The following is a 20,892-nucleotide window of genomic DNA, read 5'->3' as shown; positions in this document are numbered from 1 at the left end:
CTGCATAGAGGTTGCCTTCTAAACACAACAGTGCCAATGGTAGATGTTACCATGCCTACCACTTGTTCAACGCTGCATCCTGCTGAAGCTTGCAACTTCAAACCTCCTAGCCAGGCTTCGAATGAAAGCAAACTCTCCACTCCCTTCAGTCATATGAGTTAGGTTAGCAGAGGCCTGCTATTTAAATTGAGCATATCTTACCCCTTTTTACTGAAACAGCTCAGGGAGGACCATCAGCTGACCTGTGGCAGCTGCAACGCCCAGCAGCAGGCTACTGATGATCAGCTGGATGTGGACTGCTGTGCACAAGCTGTTTGCAGAGTACAAGCCTAAAGAAATCCTCTGGCATTAAAGCCCTGGCAATGAGACCAACAACTAGGCAATGCACCCATTTCACTACATGCCAGATCTACTCAAGGCAGCTAAAAACCATTCTGCATCAGTGAGTCAAGGAACTATCAGGATACTTCATACCCTTTTTCTTGCAAATAAACACCAAAGAGAAGGTGGTCAGAGTATCTCAATGGGTTCTTCAGCATCTTTCCCCTTCCCAGTCGGTACCAATTTGGTCTTGCCTGTGTTCATCTCCACCCGCTGATCCACAGCCAGTGTCCTGTCACTTTTGTATTCTACCAGTGGTTGCAACTGCAACAGCACCCACTAAAATCAGTAGTTTCTTTAGTTAACAGGTTAAACACTTTCTGTTTACTACCTTTAGATAAACTAAACCAGAATCCAGGGAGAGCTTGCAGTTTTAAGTCACTTCACAGCCTGAATTTGGCAGCACAGAAATGAGTGGAGGCCACCACTACTCTCTTATCATATGTTCCTGTTACTTTGTTCATAACCTCTGATAAACAAAGCTGCAAAAACGCGCCACACAGAATGGTCCCTCATCACATAGACCTTATGTATATCTCCATTATCACAGCATTGCAATCTTTTAGAGCCATATAGGTGTCTGTACCATGCTCTGTCCTAAATCCTAACCACAAAGCATGCAAAATCTTGGTCATCATCAGATTTTGCTGGGGACTGATGGTTTGTGTTGAATTACTGGAAGGATCATCACATAACACAGCATTTTTTTTTGGAGGCAGTAAAATTTACTACAGAAATAAAAACTACAGTAAAGCACATGTAAGAGTATGAAGTATGATTACTTCAAATAAACTCAAACCCTAAAAATATTTCAATTTGGAGAAAAGGACAACAAAATAAAGAATCAAGATGATGTTGTCAGAAGTTACTGAATCCATGGAGGTAGCTTAGGAGTTTACTTAAATTCCACACAATTCCACAAGTTAACTGCACTTGGAACAACAATGGAACTTTATTTGAAACGAAGTTCCCTTTTGCCCCTCTCTAAATACTGTCAAGCTTTTTCTGTGCACTTTATCAGTCTTCTTGGCCTTACAATACATTAAATATTATCAACTAGCTGCAAAAGGGGAGTCCAACTATTTATTTATTTAATGTTATTAAGGAGGATGAGTGCTCTCCTAGTAAGCTATAGATAACAACAGAGTAAAAGCTTTTTGTTAAACAGGTTAAAAGGTCAAAATAAAATACTTATTGATGACATTATGGTTTTCACTACAAAAATCTGAAGACATCCCCTACAGATAGCATTGTGGACAACACAGTAATAATACTGAGTATGAATGTTTTGTATTACAAACCATGAAAGAACTGAACTTAAATTTCCTCAAAGTTATGACCTAGTTCTCTGTTTTAGTCACTATACAAAATGGACAAATATCATCTGCCACCCCAAAACCCCAATTTTTTACTTCTTCCCCAGGAAGGTCAAGCTAACCAAAGAAAAAGACCCCAACCAAGCTTCTCTAGGAATTCAGTTGTGAGCATATGACAATAAATGCCTCCTGCTCATGACACTGTAATTGAAGGGTATCATCCATCATCCAGGGACACCTCCAAAGTGTTTTATGCTTGTATAATTGCAATACTGCAACTGTTTTCAGGATACTCATGGCTAATCATGGTACTGTAATTTTATGCAACAAAGTTGTTTCTTAAAAACACCAGGGATGACCCATGTAGAGAAAGCCACTATGAGCCCCATTCATGTACTGACTGAATGAAAAAATACATATGGTTGACTCCCAGCTTCTAAGCCTTTCTTCCTGTTGCCCTATGTAATCTTTATAAATACCACTAAAATAAAACTGAATTAAAAGATAACACTCAAATAGAACACAAATTCCTCTGAAAGGAAAAGGCTGATGGAAAAGCATTAGCAAAACTGAACTAGTCAAACAGTTGATGGAAAAAAGTGTCAGAGGATGTGGTGGTTATAAACACCTCTTTTTCTGAGGAAATCTGACTGTTAATATCAAAGCCTATCACCCTCAGAGAGTAAAAAACCCAAAAAGTTACTGCAGTATAATTTGAGAGCTGGACATGGTAAATTTAACAACATCCGCAACTTGACTTAAGAAATATTTAGGATGAGATCATTTATTTGGACCATGTGATCATGGAAGTTCACAAATTAAAGTTCACATGAAATGAACTTCTTGTTCAAGTGTTCACAAATACCACATCGTACAATACTGATAATAGCTTTAAATGTCATTAGAATGATTAATTCTTATGTAAGATTAGATTAAAACGACAATGCTGTATATTCAATATATCTGTCTGAAAGATTTTAATTCAATTTTAAAAAACTTTTTACTTATCTGAGAGCGCAGTATGGCTTTTCAGAAAAATGGAAAAGGAAGAACGTGAAACAACTCTCTATGGGTTGCACAGTATTAAGGAAGGAAACAGAACTACAAAGTAATGTATCTACCACTATTACCAACAGTTCATATTTTTTCAAGGAAAACAATATTATGCTTTGTTACTAAAGGTTACAAAGATAGCTTTTTTCCTCCCCAGTAACCAGTGAATGCCAAGATACCATATTTTATATATTTTAAAGCTAGTTAAACATAAAATGCTCAATTTTGGCTTTTATAACCTCTGTCTTTCACTTCTGACAACAGAAGATGCCTGATGCTGTAATATCATTTTTCAATGTCTCACAGAGTGCAATAATCCAAGAGAAATAACTACAGTTGTAAGAGTATTATCTCATCCTTATATCTATAGAATCTACTTTAGTTTGATTAATTTTGAAACAATTTCTTGTAAGATGATAATTTAGAAGTATAAACGATTGACTCAAAACAGCAAACAAAAAAGGCATTTCTATTGCTGGAAGCACTTGATGCACTTCGTTCTTTTTAAGGTCACTTTTAATACAACACTAACTAGTACCACCAGAGAGGTTTGAAATCCTGCCTGCTCACCAAGTCTCCTATGAAATCTATCCAAAGGTGATTACACCAAGTCCTGTCCTTTCAAAATGCTTCAAGACTATCTACGGGCTGCAGTTTTATGCTGCAACACAGGATACATGCATACAGCATATGTTTTTTATTAGATGTTACATCAGGAACAACTATTAACAACAACTATTTGGCAACAAGATGCCAAATGGTATTCGTGAAGTCTTTTGGAGTGTTACTATGTCCATCTCTACATTTTCCTTAGGCTTTTTTGGAAGTGGGTAGAGTTCACTAGGTGGGACAAGAGCATCATCAGCATGGCTCACGTGTATGTTTCCATGATGGTATTAATTACTTTTGTATTGACATAAATAACTTAAAAAACATGAAGTATGTAGGATGTTTCATGTAAGATGCTGACAATATGATTTAAAATTTCTTCCTTGTCTTGAGTCTATCAGGGTTCAAAAATTACTCCGTTTCAAAGTGCAAAGGCTCCAGCTGGTATTTATTATGGCACTAAATGATTCAATAATTAAAAAAAAAATTAGAGTGAAAAGAAACAAGCCAAATATGCACTAAGAATAGCTCTATTTGTATTTTCTTTGAAAAAAATTATTGGTCTCTCTACAGTTTCCTGTTCTAATTGCCAGTGGTGTCTGGTTCACCAATGAAACAAGACAGTCAAAAAACAGAGAAGAATACATGAAAGATTTCTTGCAATTTACAGATGTGAGACGAGTACATAACAGGCATTTTGTTTGCTATAACAGTGTTTTGTGGAGAACAAGAGAAGTTCTAAGTTGGCTCTTCCTCCCTTAAACTATTTTTCCCTTGAAGAATAGCAACTTAATATTATAAAGCTAAACAAATGCATGCATTTAGACTGTGGAAAGGAAGAAAAGGTACTAAGAAACTTCAACTATACTGAAGTCAAACTCCGTATGAACTATAAATGTCCAGTATCTTTCATCTAGGTCATAAATATTTAAGTGCTGAATTCCTAGGAGATTTCTAGTAGCAGTAAAACAGAAGTTCTAATCTTATTGTTGGTGCATTTGCACCAAAAAAAGACAAGCCTGATTTCCAAGGTTTAAAGCTTTCCCAATACCTAATTCTGACACAAAGACCCTTCTGCATCTATGGAAATACCTGTGTGTGTTTGAGAATAAAATTAATAACCATTGCTTATTTTCCACAATAAAACCAGGCCAGAATGAACTACTACAATCTGGAGAGGTCTCCTGCCAAAATCAGACTAAGGCTTTCACTGTAGATGTTAAGACGTACTGAATCTGAAGTGTACACTTATGAATAAAAGTGAATATACAGAAACATTTGACATGCACTTCTGACAGCATGGTAATAACCCTGCTGTAGTAAGCAACAATATACCAGGACAGCAGCTACTCTTTCAGAGAGGATGCGGTCCAGAACGGAGATATGGAGGAGTAGGCACCTGAAAGAGCTGGCGGGAGGGAGTTGATAGTGAGGGTGCCACGGGAAACAGGGAGAGATAACAGAGGTGCAAGATTGAGAAGGAATGAGGGAGGACAGAATAGAAGCACCTGCTGCTTATTTTGCCTTCAGAAGCCTCATTCATTCTTGGCTTGCTTGAAGGTGTGTGGGAGGTTTCCACACTCCCAAACTTCTAGGCAATTCTGAAGATCCAGAGACAACTGGCACCTTTTATGAAGGAAGAAGCAAAGAAAAAGAGGGACCTTGACAGGTGATAAATTTAGAAGCATCCTTATCACCTTCTCAGCATCCCCCTTGCCCTCTTCTGCAGTTAGACCACACCTAGGCTGTTTCCAGAACCTGAGGACAGCTCTGCAGGGTACATCAAGTCTAACAGCTGCCTGCAGCTCCACTGGAAGCCACATTTCTGATGAACCAACTCAGAATCCACATTATTCATTGACGGTTTTAGCAGCAATGCCCCAGAACTAGGAGCATGTTGTACTAGACAGTGGAAAACAAATTTTCTTTCAATAGAGCATTGCTCCCCACATAGCCCCTGGCCTAAAAGCAAAACATATAGATAGACCCTTATAAGTAAGACACCACCCCCATCCATCCCACCCCAAAAAAAAACCCTCCACCACTAGATACAACACAGCTTCTTCTTGTTAGTGCTGCCCCCACATATACTTTCTGCCCCATGTAGTTTCTTTATGTCAGTCAAATTTCTGTACAATCCTTCCTCAGCCTAGATATCCATTTCCTATTCTCTTCTGGCCCATGAATAAAAAGCATCAGAGGAGCACGTTTCCAGAGTATGCTGTCAGTTCACATTCAGAGTCATTTAGAGCCTGAGTAAGAAAACCACTTTAAGACAAAGAGTCATGTGAGAACTGTTCCTAGAAAATTTTAGCACCATAACAATAACTACTTCAGAAATGCAGATTTTATAAGGTAATTAAACTAATAAAACCAAGAAAACACAGTGGTAAAAAACACTACTACAAGAAATGCCTGTGACACATAAACAGAAAAAAAAAAGTAAAGCAAGTAACATGCTTTAAACTTGGTTGAAGGAACAAGGACACTACATTCATTAAAAAAAATTCTAATTTGACTCCTGAACATGCTGAAATTGATTTTCACACCTTGGAAAAGTGTCTTGTTCCTGTTTTGTGTTTCCTTTGTTTCATTTTCTTAGATTTCCAGGTTTTTCCTTCTCTCCTTCTTTCAATTTTTTGTTCCACTATTTGAGATTCTTGCATCCTGGCCTTCAGTATAGGTAAGTCTTTACTGAGTAGTTATCCACTTAAAACCACTCATCCCTCTTCATTCACTTCTCCCACCCAGCATTCTTTTAAATGCCAATTTTCCCAGCTTTCTCCTCCTTTCATGGAGGGTATTCTTCTGCTTTGTAAACAGGCTGAGAAAGCTTCCAAAGACCAAAGAAGGCACTTTCCCACATTTCTCACTATAGCCTGAACTTCTGAAAACAGAGCGCGTAGTAAAAAGTCCTCACGGTTCATAAATATTTTTTATACATCCTGAAGCAGTCAGAACTTATAATGGATGGGTATTTTTAAAAGTATATCCAGGAAGTGTATCCAGGATTATCTTTTTTTTGGCTCTGCTAGTTTTAAAGACAGGGTTTCTAGATCAAAAGGAAGAGAAAGAAATCCTCTGGGGGCGGGATTGAAAACATGTTTTTGGAGATGAAAAGTGAACTCCGTGGAGTACTAAATTAATCCACTGCACCACCTAGGAGAATATTATATCTTCAGTACACTTTACAAGTTTCAACTCTTCCCTTTCCAATTGTAAAAACATCCTCTGCCTGTGACAGAGTGATAGGATTGCTTTCCTGACTAATCATGAGGGATACTTAAAGATTCCTAACACAGAACAGGTGCAAGAAATATGCATAGAATTGAACACTTAAAAAATTTAGAATTCACAGGAGTTCAACTGCTGTTCTGGAAGGTCTAAATCAAGTTAACCAGCCAGTGCCTAAAATAGTTCAACTCTCTTCAGGAAGATTTAAGTAGTAAAAAGTAGAACACTGTGCCAACAGTATTTGTTTCTAACATCTCCATCATCTAAAAAGAAAGTAATCTATCCATTGTGAAAACTCTAGCTATAGGAGGATTTCTCTTTCCTTAGTTTAATCCTAACACCTAATAAAAGTTGTTCTGCATCACTATATTCATTTATAGTGTTTTCAATCACTGCACATTTATCCAAGACATAACTAGAGAAGCTAGCTGAAGCATCTAGTGCTGCTTTATGGCTGTAACTGAACACCAGGCAGGGTACCTCAAATGGCTGCACACGTAGCCACCCCACAATCCCTGCTGACAACACGGGTTGCAGGAGCTTTTATTCATTAAGGAGTGGTACTAGGCGCACTGGATCAGGGAGGCCAAAACATTTGCATAGCAACTGCTTGCCATACCCATAGTAATAAGTGTCAAAATCTAGAACGTGGGAGAGAGGGTGGCAGTGCATCCATCAAGTCATCCATTCCACTCTACAGAGGGGGCAACTGCCACACTATCCCCGGCACAACCCAGACTAGTCCTTATTATAATTACCTCTCAATTAAAAATAGCAGCAGCCTTGTTTTCACTAATTGATGAATACTGCTTATTCTGTACTAAAATCACACTTCTTTTTAAACTTCAAAGATGTGAACATAAGGTTTACAACAATAGCATCTCTGCATATTCTTAGCTGCTGTAGGAAGGAACTCAAAAATGATGCAGAAACTGAATGAAAAGACCTAATAAGAGTTGTAAGAGCTGTCTAAATTTATGCCCTTTTGAAAACGAGTGACATGTCTTAGAAAATCAGAGAGACAATATTTGGGAGCATTACTTATTACAGTTAAAGCAACTTCAAAGCAATGTCCAACTAGATCTGCCCAGTCAATTAGCAGCACCACATGAGTTTTTAAAAAAAAGCAGCTGGAAGAAAACCTCTGGCAAAATCTCATCAATGATTTTCTTTCAGAGACTGCCTGCTCCCATTCTTGGAACGTAGTTGCATTTCTATTGCATTCATAAATATAAATCTTGTTCTCTCTTGTATCAGTGTACCCCTATGTAACAGTTAATACGAATTTATAACATGAAGAAATGAGACAACTGTTCTGTTATTGCCAGCTACACATAAGTGAATGTGTTTTCAAGCTGACATCAATATTTCTTTTCCTCTTTGTACTAATCTTAAAAGTAAGGCTTATCTTGAACACTAAAAACTGAGCTTAGAAAAGAAACAGCTGGTAGGAAGTTTCATTGAAAAACATTTAATTATAGCAGGTTTATTTCTTTGATCTGTAGATAATGTAACATTTGTTTACTATATTGAGTTTTTATAAGCCAACATTGAACTGCTAAATTCAAACTTTACTGCCAAGCCAAATAAAATGTAATTCACCAGAGTCAATGTTTCTGTGCTACTGAATAAAGCCAAATAAACAATATGCTACTTCCCCATTCATTCCCTCAGACCCTAGAGATCCTTCGTCTTCAAAACAAAACAGGAAAAAAATATAGTCACTGACACCTCTGCTGGTAATTCACATTAAGGATTTTTAGGTCAAGCTAACAAGTAATATACCTCTCTCTTTCACTCAGCCACAAGGACCAACATCCAAGAATGACCTTCAAAATATATTTGCCTAATTTGTCTCCTGTTGTCATATTCTCACACCCTAGCCACTGGAGTCTGTGGGTTTTTATTACCTTTTCAGTCCTGTAATAAAGAAGGTACTGTGATTGCTTGCTAGCTCTTCTTCATGCATCATTCTTCCCTGCTTTATTTTCAAATGCTTATATTTATTTAAATTGTCTTTATGCCTCTGAGTAAGCGTCCAAGTATTAAACTCATAAAACACGAGAGTGATCATAATCTCAAATATCTGAAGCTTGACCTTCCTTTGTAGCAACTTAAGCTAAAATCATCCTCCTCTCAAAGGAAGGAAAAAGGCATCCACATTCATTAGGCAGGCTCTACTTTCATCAGCAACAACCTGTCTTAATACAACTCTTCTGGATAATTAAACTACCTAACATACCGATGTTTTCATCGTAAACTGCTTCTTTTCACCAGTACAACTATGTACTTAATTTTTATCTTCAACAAAGTCACGTCCATACATCTCTGGCTCAAGAGTACTCTAAGCCAAGACAGCACATGCAGATGTTTCTCCAGCTGCTTGGTCTGTCTAACTCTTTTTCCCAGGCTTGTGCTGTCGGTCCCTTGCTGGAAGCAGCACACTGACTCAGACAAATCTTTGCATGATCCAGTATGGCTATTCTCAGGTTATGTTCTTGTCCTGGTGTTCTTGCTGCTTTAATGAAGTCTCCAACCATCCTTTAAATCAATTCTTCCATTTTTAAATCACTTCTTCCAGCTCTCCATTAATATTTAAAACATCAGCATATCCAAAGAGTTGATACAGATAATTTGAAGTTCTGTCATCGCACAAGTCTTGCCGTATTCAATAAACTCCACAAAGGAAAAACAGAAACAGTAAATCACTTTTATAAAAGCCCTGTACAGACGGCAGAAAAATCTGCCATGCAACCATGCACGTTTTTTAATCATATTATTATTTTTTAATACAAGGATTCTAGATTCTTTCATTGTAAAGTATTTTCAGAAAGATTAGTCTAATTCTGTAGGATGCTGCTATTCCCTGAAAAATAGTAACTGCTAATTTCTTGTCCCATTGAAGTCAGGGGGGACTTTTAATCTTTAAAATCAATGTTAATTTATATAAAGAGTTACGAAGCCCTCTATCTCTTTAAAATCTATGTTAATTTATGTAAAGAGTTACGAAGCCCGCTATCTCCTATTAAGTCTAATTTTTGTCACATGCAACTGACTAAGTCAGTGTGACTCAGCCTGTTCTTTAGATTTGAGAGAGATGCAACAGTGCTGCTGGTTTCAAAGGCAAAACAAAAAAAGGTTCAAAAACTCAAACCAACTTACCTTGCACAAGAGTTCACATTGATATGCCAAACAGAACTGTCTGAATTAGTGATAAAAACACAAACAAAACCAACCAAAAAAAAACCCCAAAACCCCAACACACTTCTTTGAACCAGTCTACTGCTATATACCAGTTTAGCTAATTGAAACTACAGAATTTTGTGGGAAAATTCAAAGTGTGGAGAAAATCTGAATATTAAGAGTAACAATTTGTGAACAGTAATTGACTGCTGATTGGTGACACTCCAAACAACATTAAGTAAGTGAATTTCCATTTTTATCTTCATGAAGTTTTAACCCTGCATCCAAGCATAACAAATTCTCTCTGTTTCATCTGTCTCTTGCCAGTTATATTTTGTATTTCTTTAAGAACAGGTCATGTGCACCCCCCAGAACAGAAGGGGATACTGTTCTTCTCTTGCGATGCAAAACACTGCCGTATGCTTAGGGAACAAATTTCACGATAAATCAGTAGGAGTGACAAAGTAATAGCAATAAGCAGGAAGACTGCAGTGACGAGAAGAGGAGCTACCAGCCAGACCTCAGATGAGAAGATGGGGGAATGGAGAGAAATCTTCCTAGGGAACACAGCAGACCAGGCAGAATTTCTGTGACTTTGAGTTACAGCAGTGACCAAAACCAGTCACGACAGGAAGGATCCACCTGCAAGGACATGGTAGGCCAGCAGAGGTTTTTTATTTTATTCTACGCAGTTGTTTGATTGCTCATACAAAGTACCACCAAAAATGTAAATAATCTTCATGAACAAAGCAGCTTCCAGCCAGAAATTGTTCCTCAATGATATGTGCAGCTGGGAACTTCTACGAAAAGCTTTATCTTGGACAGTACAATCCATCTCCTGATGCAGGCAGCAAATGGAGGCAAAGTCACGTAGTTCCCTCTCTTCATATACAAGCAGCAAACGATGAGGGAGAAGTCACTGAATCCTCCTTTCTCCTAATCTGTGCCCAAAAGATGCCAAAGGGAATGCAAAATGCTCTCCAAAAAGAAGGGACTGCATAGTGAATGGGACAGATAAGGGAAGCAAAATTTTTTGTACTGTCCTGTATCCCAATCTCAAGCTAGACACTGTCAGTGTTTAGTTATAAATCCACACAAGACCTCTGGGAAGTAGGTTAGCACCTTCAATATTTCAGAAGTGTCCAAAACAAGGCACAGAGAAGTTAAATGAAAACACAATGCCCCTTTTAATAACTTCCATTTACCTGATCCCATATGTTCTAAAAGTACATAATTGTAGGCTTGCGAAAGTGAACGTGAGGAAGATCAAACTGATAACATAAAAGATAATGACCTGATGTGCAGATTCTTGCATTTGAAAAAGAAATACACCTTAATAGTAATTACATCTGCTCCATGACTAATAACATCTGTCCAATGAATTGTTCTCGATAGGAACAGCTTGTAAGGGTATGTACATTCTCATTAGAGTACAGATTTTTCCAGTGCACAAATGTGAAAGAGATTTCTGGAAACTAATGAGTGCAGAACTGTGACTGAAAGCTCCAGTCATACTGCTGCTATTCTACTGTACTAGTAACAGCTAGATTCTAGGTCTATGCACATCGCACAGCTTTTGAAATCCAACATCAATCATGTTAACCAATTCTCACAAGATAAAAACAAAAGCTGAAGTCTAACATCTGCTTTCGTTGGCAAACCAATCTGAAAGTTCATGCATTTGGGAGGTTTTTTAATCATCATAAATAATCTACAACCAGATGAATTAAAGGTGCTGTCTTGTCTTCTGGGCAAATCATGCTTAGGGTCCCTGTAACTTCTCTTTACTTTAAAGCACCCAAAGGAAGGCGTTAAAGAATTAGAGGAATTAAGAGGTCTCCATGCAGATGCAGGGCTGTGATCTTGTTGGGATCATGGAAACAAGATAGGATAGCTGACATGTTTGGAGTGCTGCAATGGAGGGATACAAGCTCTTTAGGAAGTACAGGTGGGGAGGATGAGAAAATGGAATTGCCCTCTATGAGAGAGAACATCTGGAATGCATGGAGCTCTGCCTAGGGATGGATGATGAGCCAGCTGGGAGCTTTGGGTAAGAACTGAAGAGCAGACCAGTATGGGTGACACTGTAATGGGTGTCTGCTATAGGTCGCCAAACCAGGAAGAACAAGTGGATGAGCTCTTCTACAGACAGCTAGAAGTAGCCTCGCGTTTTCAGGCCCTGGTCCTCATGGGGGACTTCAACCACCCTGGTATCTGCTGGAGGACCAACACAGCACAGCACAAGTAATCCAGGGGCTTCCTGGAGAGCATTGATGACAACTTCCTGACAAAAGCAACAGAGCAGACAACAAGGAGAGGTGCTCTGCTGGACCTCATACTCACAAACAAGGAATGACTCATTGAGAATCTGAAGGTCAAAGGCAGCCTTGGCTGCAGTGACCATGAGATGGTGGAGTTCAGGATCTTGAGAGGAAGGAGCAGGGCAAAAAGCAAGATGACCACCCTGGACTTCATGAGAGCAGATTTTGGCCACTGCCTGGATCTGCTTGGTAGAGTGCTGTAGTATAAGGCCCTGGAGGGAGCAGGGTCCAAGAAAGCTCTTTGATGTTCAAGGACCACTTCCTCCAAGCTCAAGAGCAGTCCCTCCCAACAAGCTAGAAGTCAGGCAAACATGCCAGGAGGTCTGCATGGATGAACAAGGAGCTCGTGGCAAAGCTCAAACATAGAAAGGGAGCATATAGAAGGTCGAAGGAGGGTCAGGTAACCTGGGAGGAAAACAGAGACACTGTCCAAGCATGCAGAGATGCAGTCAGGGAAGCCGAAGCCCACCTGGAGATGAATCTGGCTGAGGTAAGGCTGAGGTACTGAATGTTGTCTTCATCTCAGTCTTTACTAGTAAGGCCCATGGTTAGGAATAATACAGGCCCAAGCTTTCTTTCCCTAGTATGCCCAGAAGCTTACCTTCTCGGACTCTGTTCGGTATAAAGTGTAAGTGTACAGAACATGTTATCTAAATTGTATATAAAAACTGTTCAAAGTTTCAATCAGTTATTTCCAATCCAAGTAAAATTTGTGTTTATAATATTTAACCCTTTATTTGCAATAACAATCTGAAAAACTAGTTTGAGTAATTTATGTCAAAATTTTGATGGTTGACGCAAGATCATCTACAACAATAAAAGCTATAAAGTTATACCCACAAATATGTGCAAAAAAGAATTAACCAGGTGCAGACTGATGGAAATAAAAATTCTGCATAGCTTCATGAAGATGCCCCAATCACTGGCAGGATCAAAGAATCATTAAAAAATTAAGGGGAGACTAGCAGGAATCTCAAGTGATCATGTGTCTATCTCCCAGGCCCAGGCAAAATCTTATATATGTGATGGCAGATCCACTATTTCTAAGTGCTGAACATTAATGCATCCTTAATGTTAGAAAGTAGTTTCCAATATTTAAGCTCATATTTGGCTGTGTTAATGAACTAATGGAGAAAAGTACACCTTTCAGACATCAGCTATCAATAGCTTCCATTTTCCAAGACTTAAGTATTTCTGTAGAAATCTCTTGAAGGCTACAGCCAATTTTTGCCCTGGCCTTTCCAATTTCCTCTCTGCACGCTCTTGCTTCAGTATGTTTCTTCTTGCTTTGCATTCAGTAAAGAACTCCTAATTTGTCCAAGCTGGTATGTTATTACACTTCCTATCCATTCTGTGTTAGGTTGATTCCTACTTCTGGAGTTACCATTTCTTTGAAGAACTACCAGGTCTCCATAATTCCTTTTTCTACTTAAGGCTCATTTCCATGTGATCTCTCTATATGAATTCTAAATTTAAGTGAACCTTGAGCTTTACCAATGTTTGGTCATCTTTGATTAACTCTTGACTCTAACAAGTGTTTTGCTCAAAACATTCAGGCTTATTGCAACTGCATAGAATTAGACAAACAAGACTGGAAGCCTTCATAAACATCAGGACTCAAAACACACTCTTTTACATAGGTGTCACCTTTACTGTAGTTTTAAGAGACCCAGTTAAGACTGTTGTCTATGAGACTAGACATTTCTACAAAAATACAGACATGAAAAGAGAAAGTAGACCATGTCCCTACCTGCTTGGCTTACAAATACCACGAGTCAAACTAGTACATTGAAATTACTAATCGGAAGTACAGGTTATTGAATAAAACATTTCTGAATAAATTACAGCTTAATTATGAATTTCTCAATTATTCTGAACAGATGGAATACATACTGCAGGAATGCCAAGTCTAAAAAGGCAGAAGGTCAAAAAAAAATTTGATCCTCTGATAAGGATACCTCACAATCTTCCCAAATACTTTAAGTTCCTTGGCAACAGACAAAAGCCAAAAAGTTTCATAGACATAAAGGCTTCCCTAGTTGTAAGTTTTGATACACTTCCAGAAGTCCCTACATAAAGCTCTGGACGAGCTCTTCCTTTCAGCTGATCAGCTAAAAAAATAGATCTTAAAACAAAAGAAGCCAGAAATATCTCATCATTCAAGAAGGCCAGTAGAAGATTTCTGCATTTTCTTGTGGATTACCAACTTGACTCCCTCCTCCTCGTGCCAGTTTGGATTATGGAGCAAAGTAGAAACTGCACTCAAAGAAAACACTAACCATAGAAAAGATTTTTTGTTTGTCTTATTCAAGTCAATGCATTGACTTATGATGCAGAACTACTCCTTGAAGAATATCATCAGTTCCATAAGAGTTACAAAACAGCAGTATTCCTCCTAGCTAATTCTTGAACAGAATTCTTCTCTAAAACATGTAAACCATAAGATTTTTTTATCCTCATGCACATTCATATTCCTACATAAATTGAGCCACAGTTATCACACTGGGGAGAAAAGCCATGTTTTCATGAAATGCAAAGGTCTGATGTTAAACACAACACATTTGCATCTACTGTCAAAAAACATTCCTTGTCAATCTCAGCATTTTGAAAACCAGGCCATGTTTGGACAAGCACTTCAAGCTGAACTCTTTTTGAATGATCTTTCTATAAATTAACATTTGGCTTGCAACAGATGAAGTGATTACATAACTCTGAAACATAACTGAAATATATCCTCAAGATTCATTGCATTTGGCATTACATAAGCTTTATTCTGAATAATTCCAACTTTCCAGTTCAAGACTCGACAGCATATGAACACTGAAATAAAAAAATCAGGCAACGAACTTAGTCAGCTTCTGACTAATGTGACTGAACAAAACAAAAGGAAATTACTGAATTCCATTTGCATAAGATATTGGCCTTGTATTGCTGGGGGGGGGGGGAATCTAAATTTTATTGAGTTTTGTACAGACTCACTCTTTTTAGTAGGGATTTTTTTTTTGTTTTATATCAAAGAAGAAGATAAATTCTCTACTGTGTCATGGAAATGCAGTGCAGTTTTGAACACTGCCAGTTCACTGCTGCTTCAAGTAAGCCTTCAGAGAAACAGTGCTTTAACGAATAGTCCCGTGACATCATTTCCTACAGTTCAATGAGCCTTAGCAGCAGCTTTGCAAGTCCCGTCTTACATTGGTAAAAAGGAAACTGAAACCATGCATCCAACAACCCTTGAAAGTGACAGTACTTTGCTCTTTGTACTATTTACAGGAGGTGCATGCTAACTACATGTTGAACTACCTGGCATTAGTGTTTTAGAGGTACAACATCAAACACCACCGCCGCCCTTTTTGCACATCTTTATCACCCTACAGTATTTCTTCTGAATGTTTTGTTATTTTTAACTAGCAACAGATAGTTCAGCATTTCAGTCATACATTAAATTTGATTAAGTATTAAATGAAGACTGCACAACCTTGATTCACAAGCCATAAAAGCAAAGCCCAAGACAAATGTGAGAGACCAAACATCACTGAACTGTTACGGTACAACTGACTTTTTTTGAAAAATGTCATACTCTGACACACCGGACTCTCCCTGGTGCAGTACCAACTGCAGTAGTAGTTCCTAGTAGCTGCTCAAAACTGACGAAAAATCACGTGAAAGCTCTGAGAATATCTCCTGCCTCACAGGTATGGAAAAGAGAACTCCCTACACCTATACATAAGATCGTGTTAGCAACACCGGATTAAAAACCAGACCATCCTTTGGGTTCTTTCAGAACCAGCCCTCCATTTTTTTTTTTCCCAGGTCACTAAAAAGAAGGCAGTGGCTTTATACACTACAGCCAGTCCATACCCTCATGACCAGGGTTATAATCATTTTGGACTGAGAAAGCACTTAATTCTCTCTGTTGGAATAACCCTCTCTTCCTAATGCTTCAGGAGGCTCAGGAGTTTCGTGACACACCGGGGCTGCCCAGGTAGTTTGATAATGGCAGTCTCCTCCTTCCCATGCAGATGCAGCAGCTGACAGGTCTAAGCACTTGCATGCATACAGGTGCATGGACTGCTTTTCAGAGCAGAAAAGCCTGGACACGATCATCCCACACCCTGTGACAACCTTCGCTGTAACCAATTTTCATCCAAATCCAGATTCAATTGGCTGAAACCCTTTACAGTTTCAGTTGACAGTAACGGCTCTAGAGGGACTTTACTCATTTCCCTGTCCTAGGTTTCCTGGAAGGCCATGATTTTAAAGGGAAATAATATGCTGGAAAGGATACACTAAAAAACCAAAACAAAACCACACACACCCCACCACACAGTTTACAGTGGGAATGTGTACCTAGATAGCTTGCCAACTAAGGCAGACTAGCAGAGCTGTTCATGTACAATATGGCTTTGTTGGAGGGTTGCTCATGAAAAACAGGCAATTAAAATGGGTAACTTATTACCATGATAGCTTAAAAATCAAACACAGTGAACCGACTGCCATAAACCAAAGGAATGATATATGAGGAACGAAGAAATTTCCGATTCCAAACCAATAGCAAGCTGTTCTCCAGAATGTTTTCAGAAGAGTACAGTATAAAGCTTATCACAACTTGTACAGCAAACTGACAGGAAGCTGCTGGTATAGCAGGAAAAGCAAATGAAGTAATATATAAATATGTAGGTAAGTAGCAAGTCTCAATATCTACAATACTATTGGTGCTTAGAGTTCAGCTTTGCCTCAGATTTGCACTGTGATTTTGGGCAAGTCACACAGATCTCTCTGTAGATACATTTAGATAAAGATACTTGCTCTCAAAGCACTTTCATCTCCAGAGATGAAACATTACATGAAATGTAATTGTTGATAATTACAGCTTACAGCCTTCTAATGACAGTTGAAATGTGCATTCCACATTTATCATCTGATAGAATCGACTCAAAAGCAGTCTTCATACATGTTTTGACAATGTGTGAATGTTCAGCACAACTCATGGTGTGTCATCTGGCTGTGAAGTATGACCAAAAAAAAAAAATCCAACAAAAACCCCACAAACAAACAAAACCAAACCACCCCCAAAAACTTACTTGCAGAAGCGTTCCATGAATATTATTCTGTCGTATACAAGGACTGGTAGAGTCTGGAAGCCCCTCCAGCAAGGACAGCACTGTATGTGGTACTTCATTTACCATTACAAATGGAACAAGGGCCCGACCTGACATCTCACGTGAACGGTACACAGGAGAGTGCCCACACCTAGAAAAAGGAGAAATACCTATTTTTTTGTCATCCAGCTGCAATCCACTGCTATGGCTAAAACAAAACAAAGGATAATGCAATGAAAACTAAAACACATTTCTCACAAATCAAATGTACAGTCTTTCTTCTCAGTAGTGAGAGTTTATTTGCCCAGAAACATAAGTCATACTAGAGCCATGTTGGATGCTTTTTTTTTTTCTTCAGAAGTTCCTGTGTTTACATAAAGTACAAAAAAAAACCCCAAAACACAACACCAGAGAAAAAAGAAAAAGAAAAGATGCAATTATGCCATGAAGCAGGTAAGTATATGGTCCTGTTCCATCTTTCTTGATGTTCATGTTACTTACTATACAGCAATCATATTCAACTGTATTATGACTATTAAACTCCATGTTCTTAACCATGTTTCCATAAGAACACAACACGGTGTCTACTGGAATTTTAGGCTGTATGTCCCACTGGTTTTTAGAACATATTTAAAGGCAGGAAGTAAAAGATACGTTGGAAAATAATTTTCTATTACTTATAATTACTATCTCAAAAATACTTTTTATTTATTAAAAATTAACTGATAAGACTCAAGACTGCATATAAAACACAGGCCAAAAAGAACCTTTTATCTTTTAATGTTATTAAGGTTTTAACTGGCTGTAGATTTATGAATATACATAGAATTAACTATTCAGCTATATTAACATATTAACCAGCTGTATACTACTTCAATAACACGTATACTGAGTTGAAGTGAATAAAAATCTTTTATCAACTAAAAGTAGGTTAGGCTAAGTCTTTCAAAGCCAGTAATTCTTGCATGTGTCAATTTTTGTAAGGCAGGTACAGTTCAGCCACCCGCAGTCTCAGACAACTGAGAAAGTTACCACAGGGTTTAGAAATGAATGGCCAAATGACTTAGGTGATGTAAAATGCAGTATGGCAGAAGTTATGCTCTTATACCTCCCAGCTGATTGTGATGACCCAGAGAGATGGCCTTCCCTCCTCCTACCTTCTCATGCTTTTCCTGAATTGCTTCTTACATATTTTCAGCTTACAAAATTGCATGTAGTTGAGATTATCCCCTGCCAAAATGGGCAAACCACTTTTGAGCTCTCCCAAACAAGCCCTGCAGGGTCATGCCTACATATTTAAAAAATGAAATGAAATTAAAAGGTGTTCTAAGGTTTCAAATACCGCTAGCAAATTTAAATCAATACTCAAAGTACTTGTTTACGCTAGTTCACATCAAAGAAATACAGAAAACAGTTTCCATCTCGAACCAGCAACTGAATTAATAGGGTTTTGAACACAAGACAGTAAATAGACTTAACTGAAATAGCGAAACAGTTCTGATATTTTAGTTATGTTAGGCCACAATATGCCTGAAAAACACAGACCTCGTTTAGAGGAAGTAGAGAGCTATGCTACCCCTGAACGACAGGCTTTTGTGGGAATTTTCATCCTCGCAGTATGGCAGCATGTTCTATCCTCCACCTCCCCATGCCCTCCCTTGTAAGGAATGATTTTTAGAAAGACCATCTTTGCATCTCCTTTTCAAAGACTGGCTGGCCTTCACAACAGGATGCAAAAGCAGAGCAGTCACAACTGGAGGCTCTTCCACATGGAAAAGCTTTAATTCTGTATTGACAAGGTGCAAGAAGAAAGTCAGCTTAGCTCTTAATAAAAAACTTTCATTTTTTTAAACAAAACCATTTTAATTCTGCTGCACAGTAAACTTAAACCTGAGAAGTGATTTGTCTGAAACCATTCCTTTATTCCTGCTAAACCACGTTTTCTTAACCAAGAGACTCTCATATGTAGATGTTCTTTCCCAACACAAGCAACACTGATACTGTAATGAATGTCTAGTTTTTAATTAGCTATAATTGTATACTCAAGAATGTTTTTTATTTTGTTCATGACCTTTTACAAATCCCAAGGAATCTGACATGTCTTCAGAAGGAAGAGTGGAAAACGGGTAAAATGCCAGGGTTTCCTCTAACTTGCGTAAGGGTACTTTCCAACACTACATGCTTCAGAGGGGGGTTTCTCCTCGAACACAATGCAATGAATTAGAATGGTATTCTGTGGGTTTTTTCCTAGTAATAAAAAATGGAATTGAGAACAATTTTTAGATAACCTGACATTAACTTTGTTGTCATGTAAAAGCTGACATTAAAGACTTGTAACACACGCACATACATATATGGAGATACAGTATTTTACATATCAAATTTTGTTCCACACTGTTATTTTATGAAATTTATTATGGCAATAGAAGTGACTGCTCTGTATTTAGAAAGAAGAAAATAATTTCATATTACAGGCAAAGTTGCCTCAGCTGCCTAAAGTCTCGGTCCACAACAGAGACTGCCACCTCAGCATTTATACTGAATGTATGTAAGGCAAAAGTGCAATTTTCAAAACTACAGACAAGTCTAACCTTCACCTCTCCTCACGCCCCAAATTGTTGTTCTCTATAAGAACCTCAGCAGCTGAGTGTTACCCCACACAGAAGCCTAACGGGGACCCTCAAATTAGGTTCTGTTTTGCACTTTGAGGATCCTAAATCAGGAGGCAATAACCTCCTCCTCCTCCCCCTGAGCACACACACAGGTGCCGAGTGAGTGGAGAACCAGCCCAGGACGCAGGGGACCCAGTTCTGCAACCTTCTGTGCCTGAGGGAAATGCAAACCCACAGCTACTACTCACCCGAAGGGCAATCCAGCCACCAACCTGCAACTGTGCTACGCACCTGCTGTACCTTAATGCAAACTTCTCACACTACAGATTGCTACATAGGGTGCAGTGTAGTCACAGGAACTGACATCTTAGTGGAAACCCTCATTAGAGCATTCCTATGAAGTCATTACTAAGGAACAAAAGCATCACAAAGTTTAAGAACGGTAAAGTATCTGCTTTATAGGAACACATATGGGAACACAAGGTATTTCACATTGGCAAATAGCTTCCCAAATCCGAGAGAGGTTAACATTCCTACTGTCTTTGCCTTTTTTTTTTTTAAATTTTATTTATTTTTTAAAATGTCCTAATACTTGAAGAAAATTGGTCGTCCCCCGCCCCATAAGAAACAGTACTGATAACATTTCAAAAACACTCCTCCTTTCACATCCACATGCAAGATATCATGCCAAGTCACCACTAGTGACCTATCCCTGAACTTCTGCATACCCTGAAGGTACTTATGTGTACATCTCTCATGTTTTGAAGGCACTTGGCTTCATTCCTGAATCATGGAAGAAGTTTGCCAGAAGAATGTCAAAATATACAGTACTTTCTCCATAACCTGTAACAGCACCCAAGATTAAGAACAGGCAGTTTTGATTTTTACTGGATACCACTTAGATATAATCTCTTACCTGTAAATAAAACTAAACAGGATCAATTCTCAAAAAGTGAGAGGAAGAGTGAATGCAAATTAAACAACTGAGTAACACAAAACAACAATCTAACCCAATGTAGCAATTTTTTGTTCGTTGTTATACCAGCCTCCAAGATCAACTATATACCTTAACACTGAGTCCACC

At 38.3% G+C, this 20,892-nt stretch overlaps 1 protein-coding gene across 1 annotated transcript in view; it reads right to left on the bottom strand.

Annotated features, from left to right (window-relative positions):
• Positions 1-20,892, bottom strand: part of THADA (THADA armadillo repeat containing) — a 166,036-nt gene that overhangs the window by 75,523 nt on the left and 69,621 nt on the right. Inside the window, exon 28 of the mRNA XM_075146933.1 lies at positions 17,179-17,347. Within this exon, the coding sequence (XP_075003034.1) occupies positions 17,179-17,347 (169 nt within the window). The remainder of the gene's footprint in view (positions 1-17,178; positions 17,348-20,892) is intronic.

The sequence above is a fragment of the Calonectris borealis genome, chromosome 3, assembly GCF_964195595.1.
Source record: "Calonectris borealis chromosome 3, bCalBor7.hap1.2, whole genome shotgun sequence".
Lineage (NCBI taxonomy): Eukaryota > Metazoa > Chordata > Aves > Procellariiformes > Procellariidae > Calonectris > Calonectris borealis.
The sequence above is the reverse complement of the archived record's forward strand: the minus strand, read 5'-3'. Positions and strand labels throughout refer to the sequence as shown.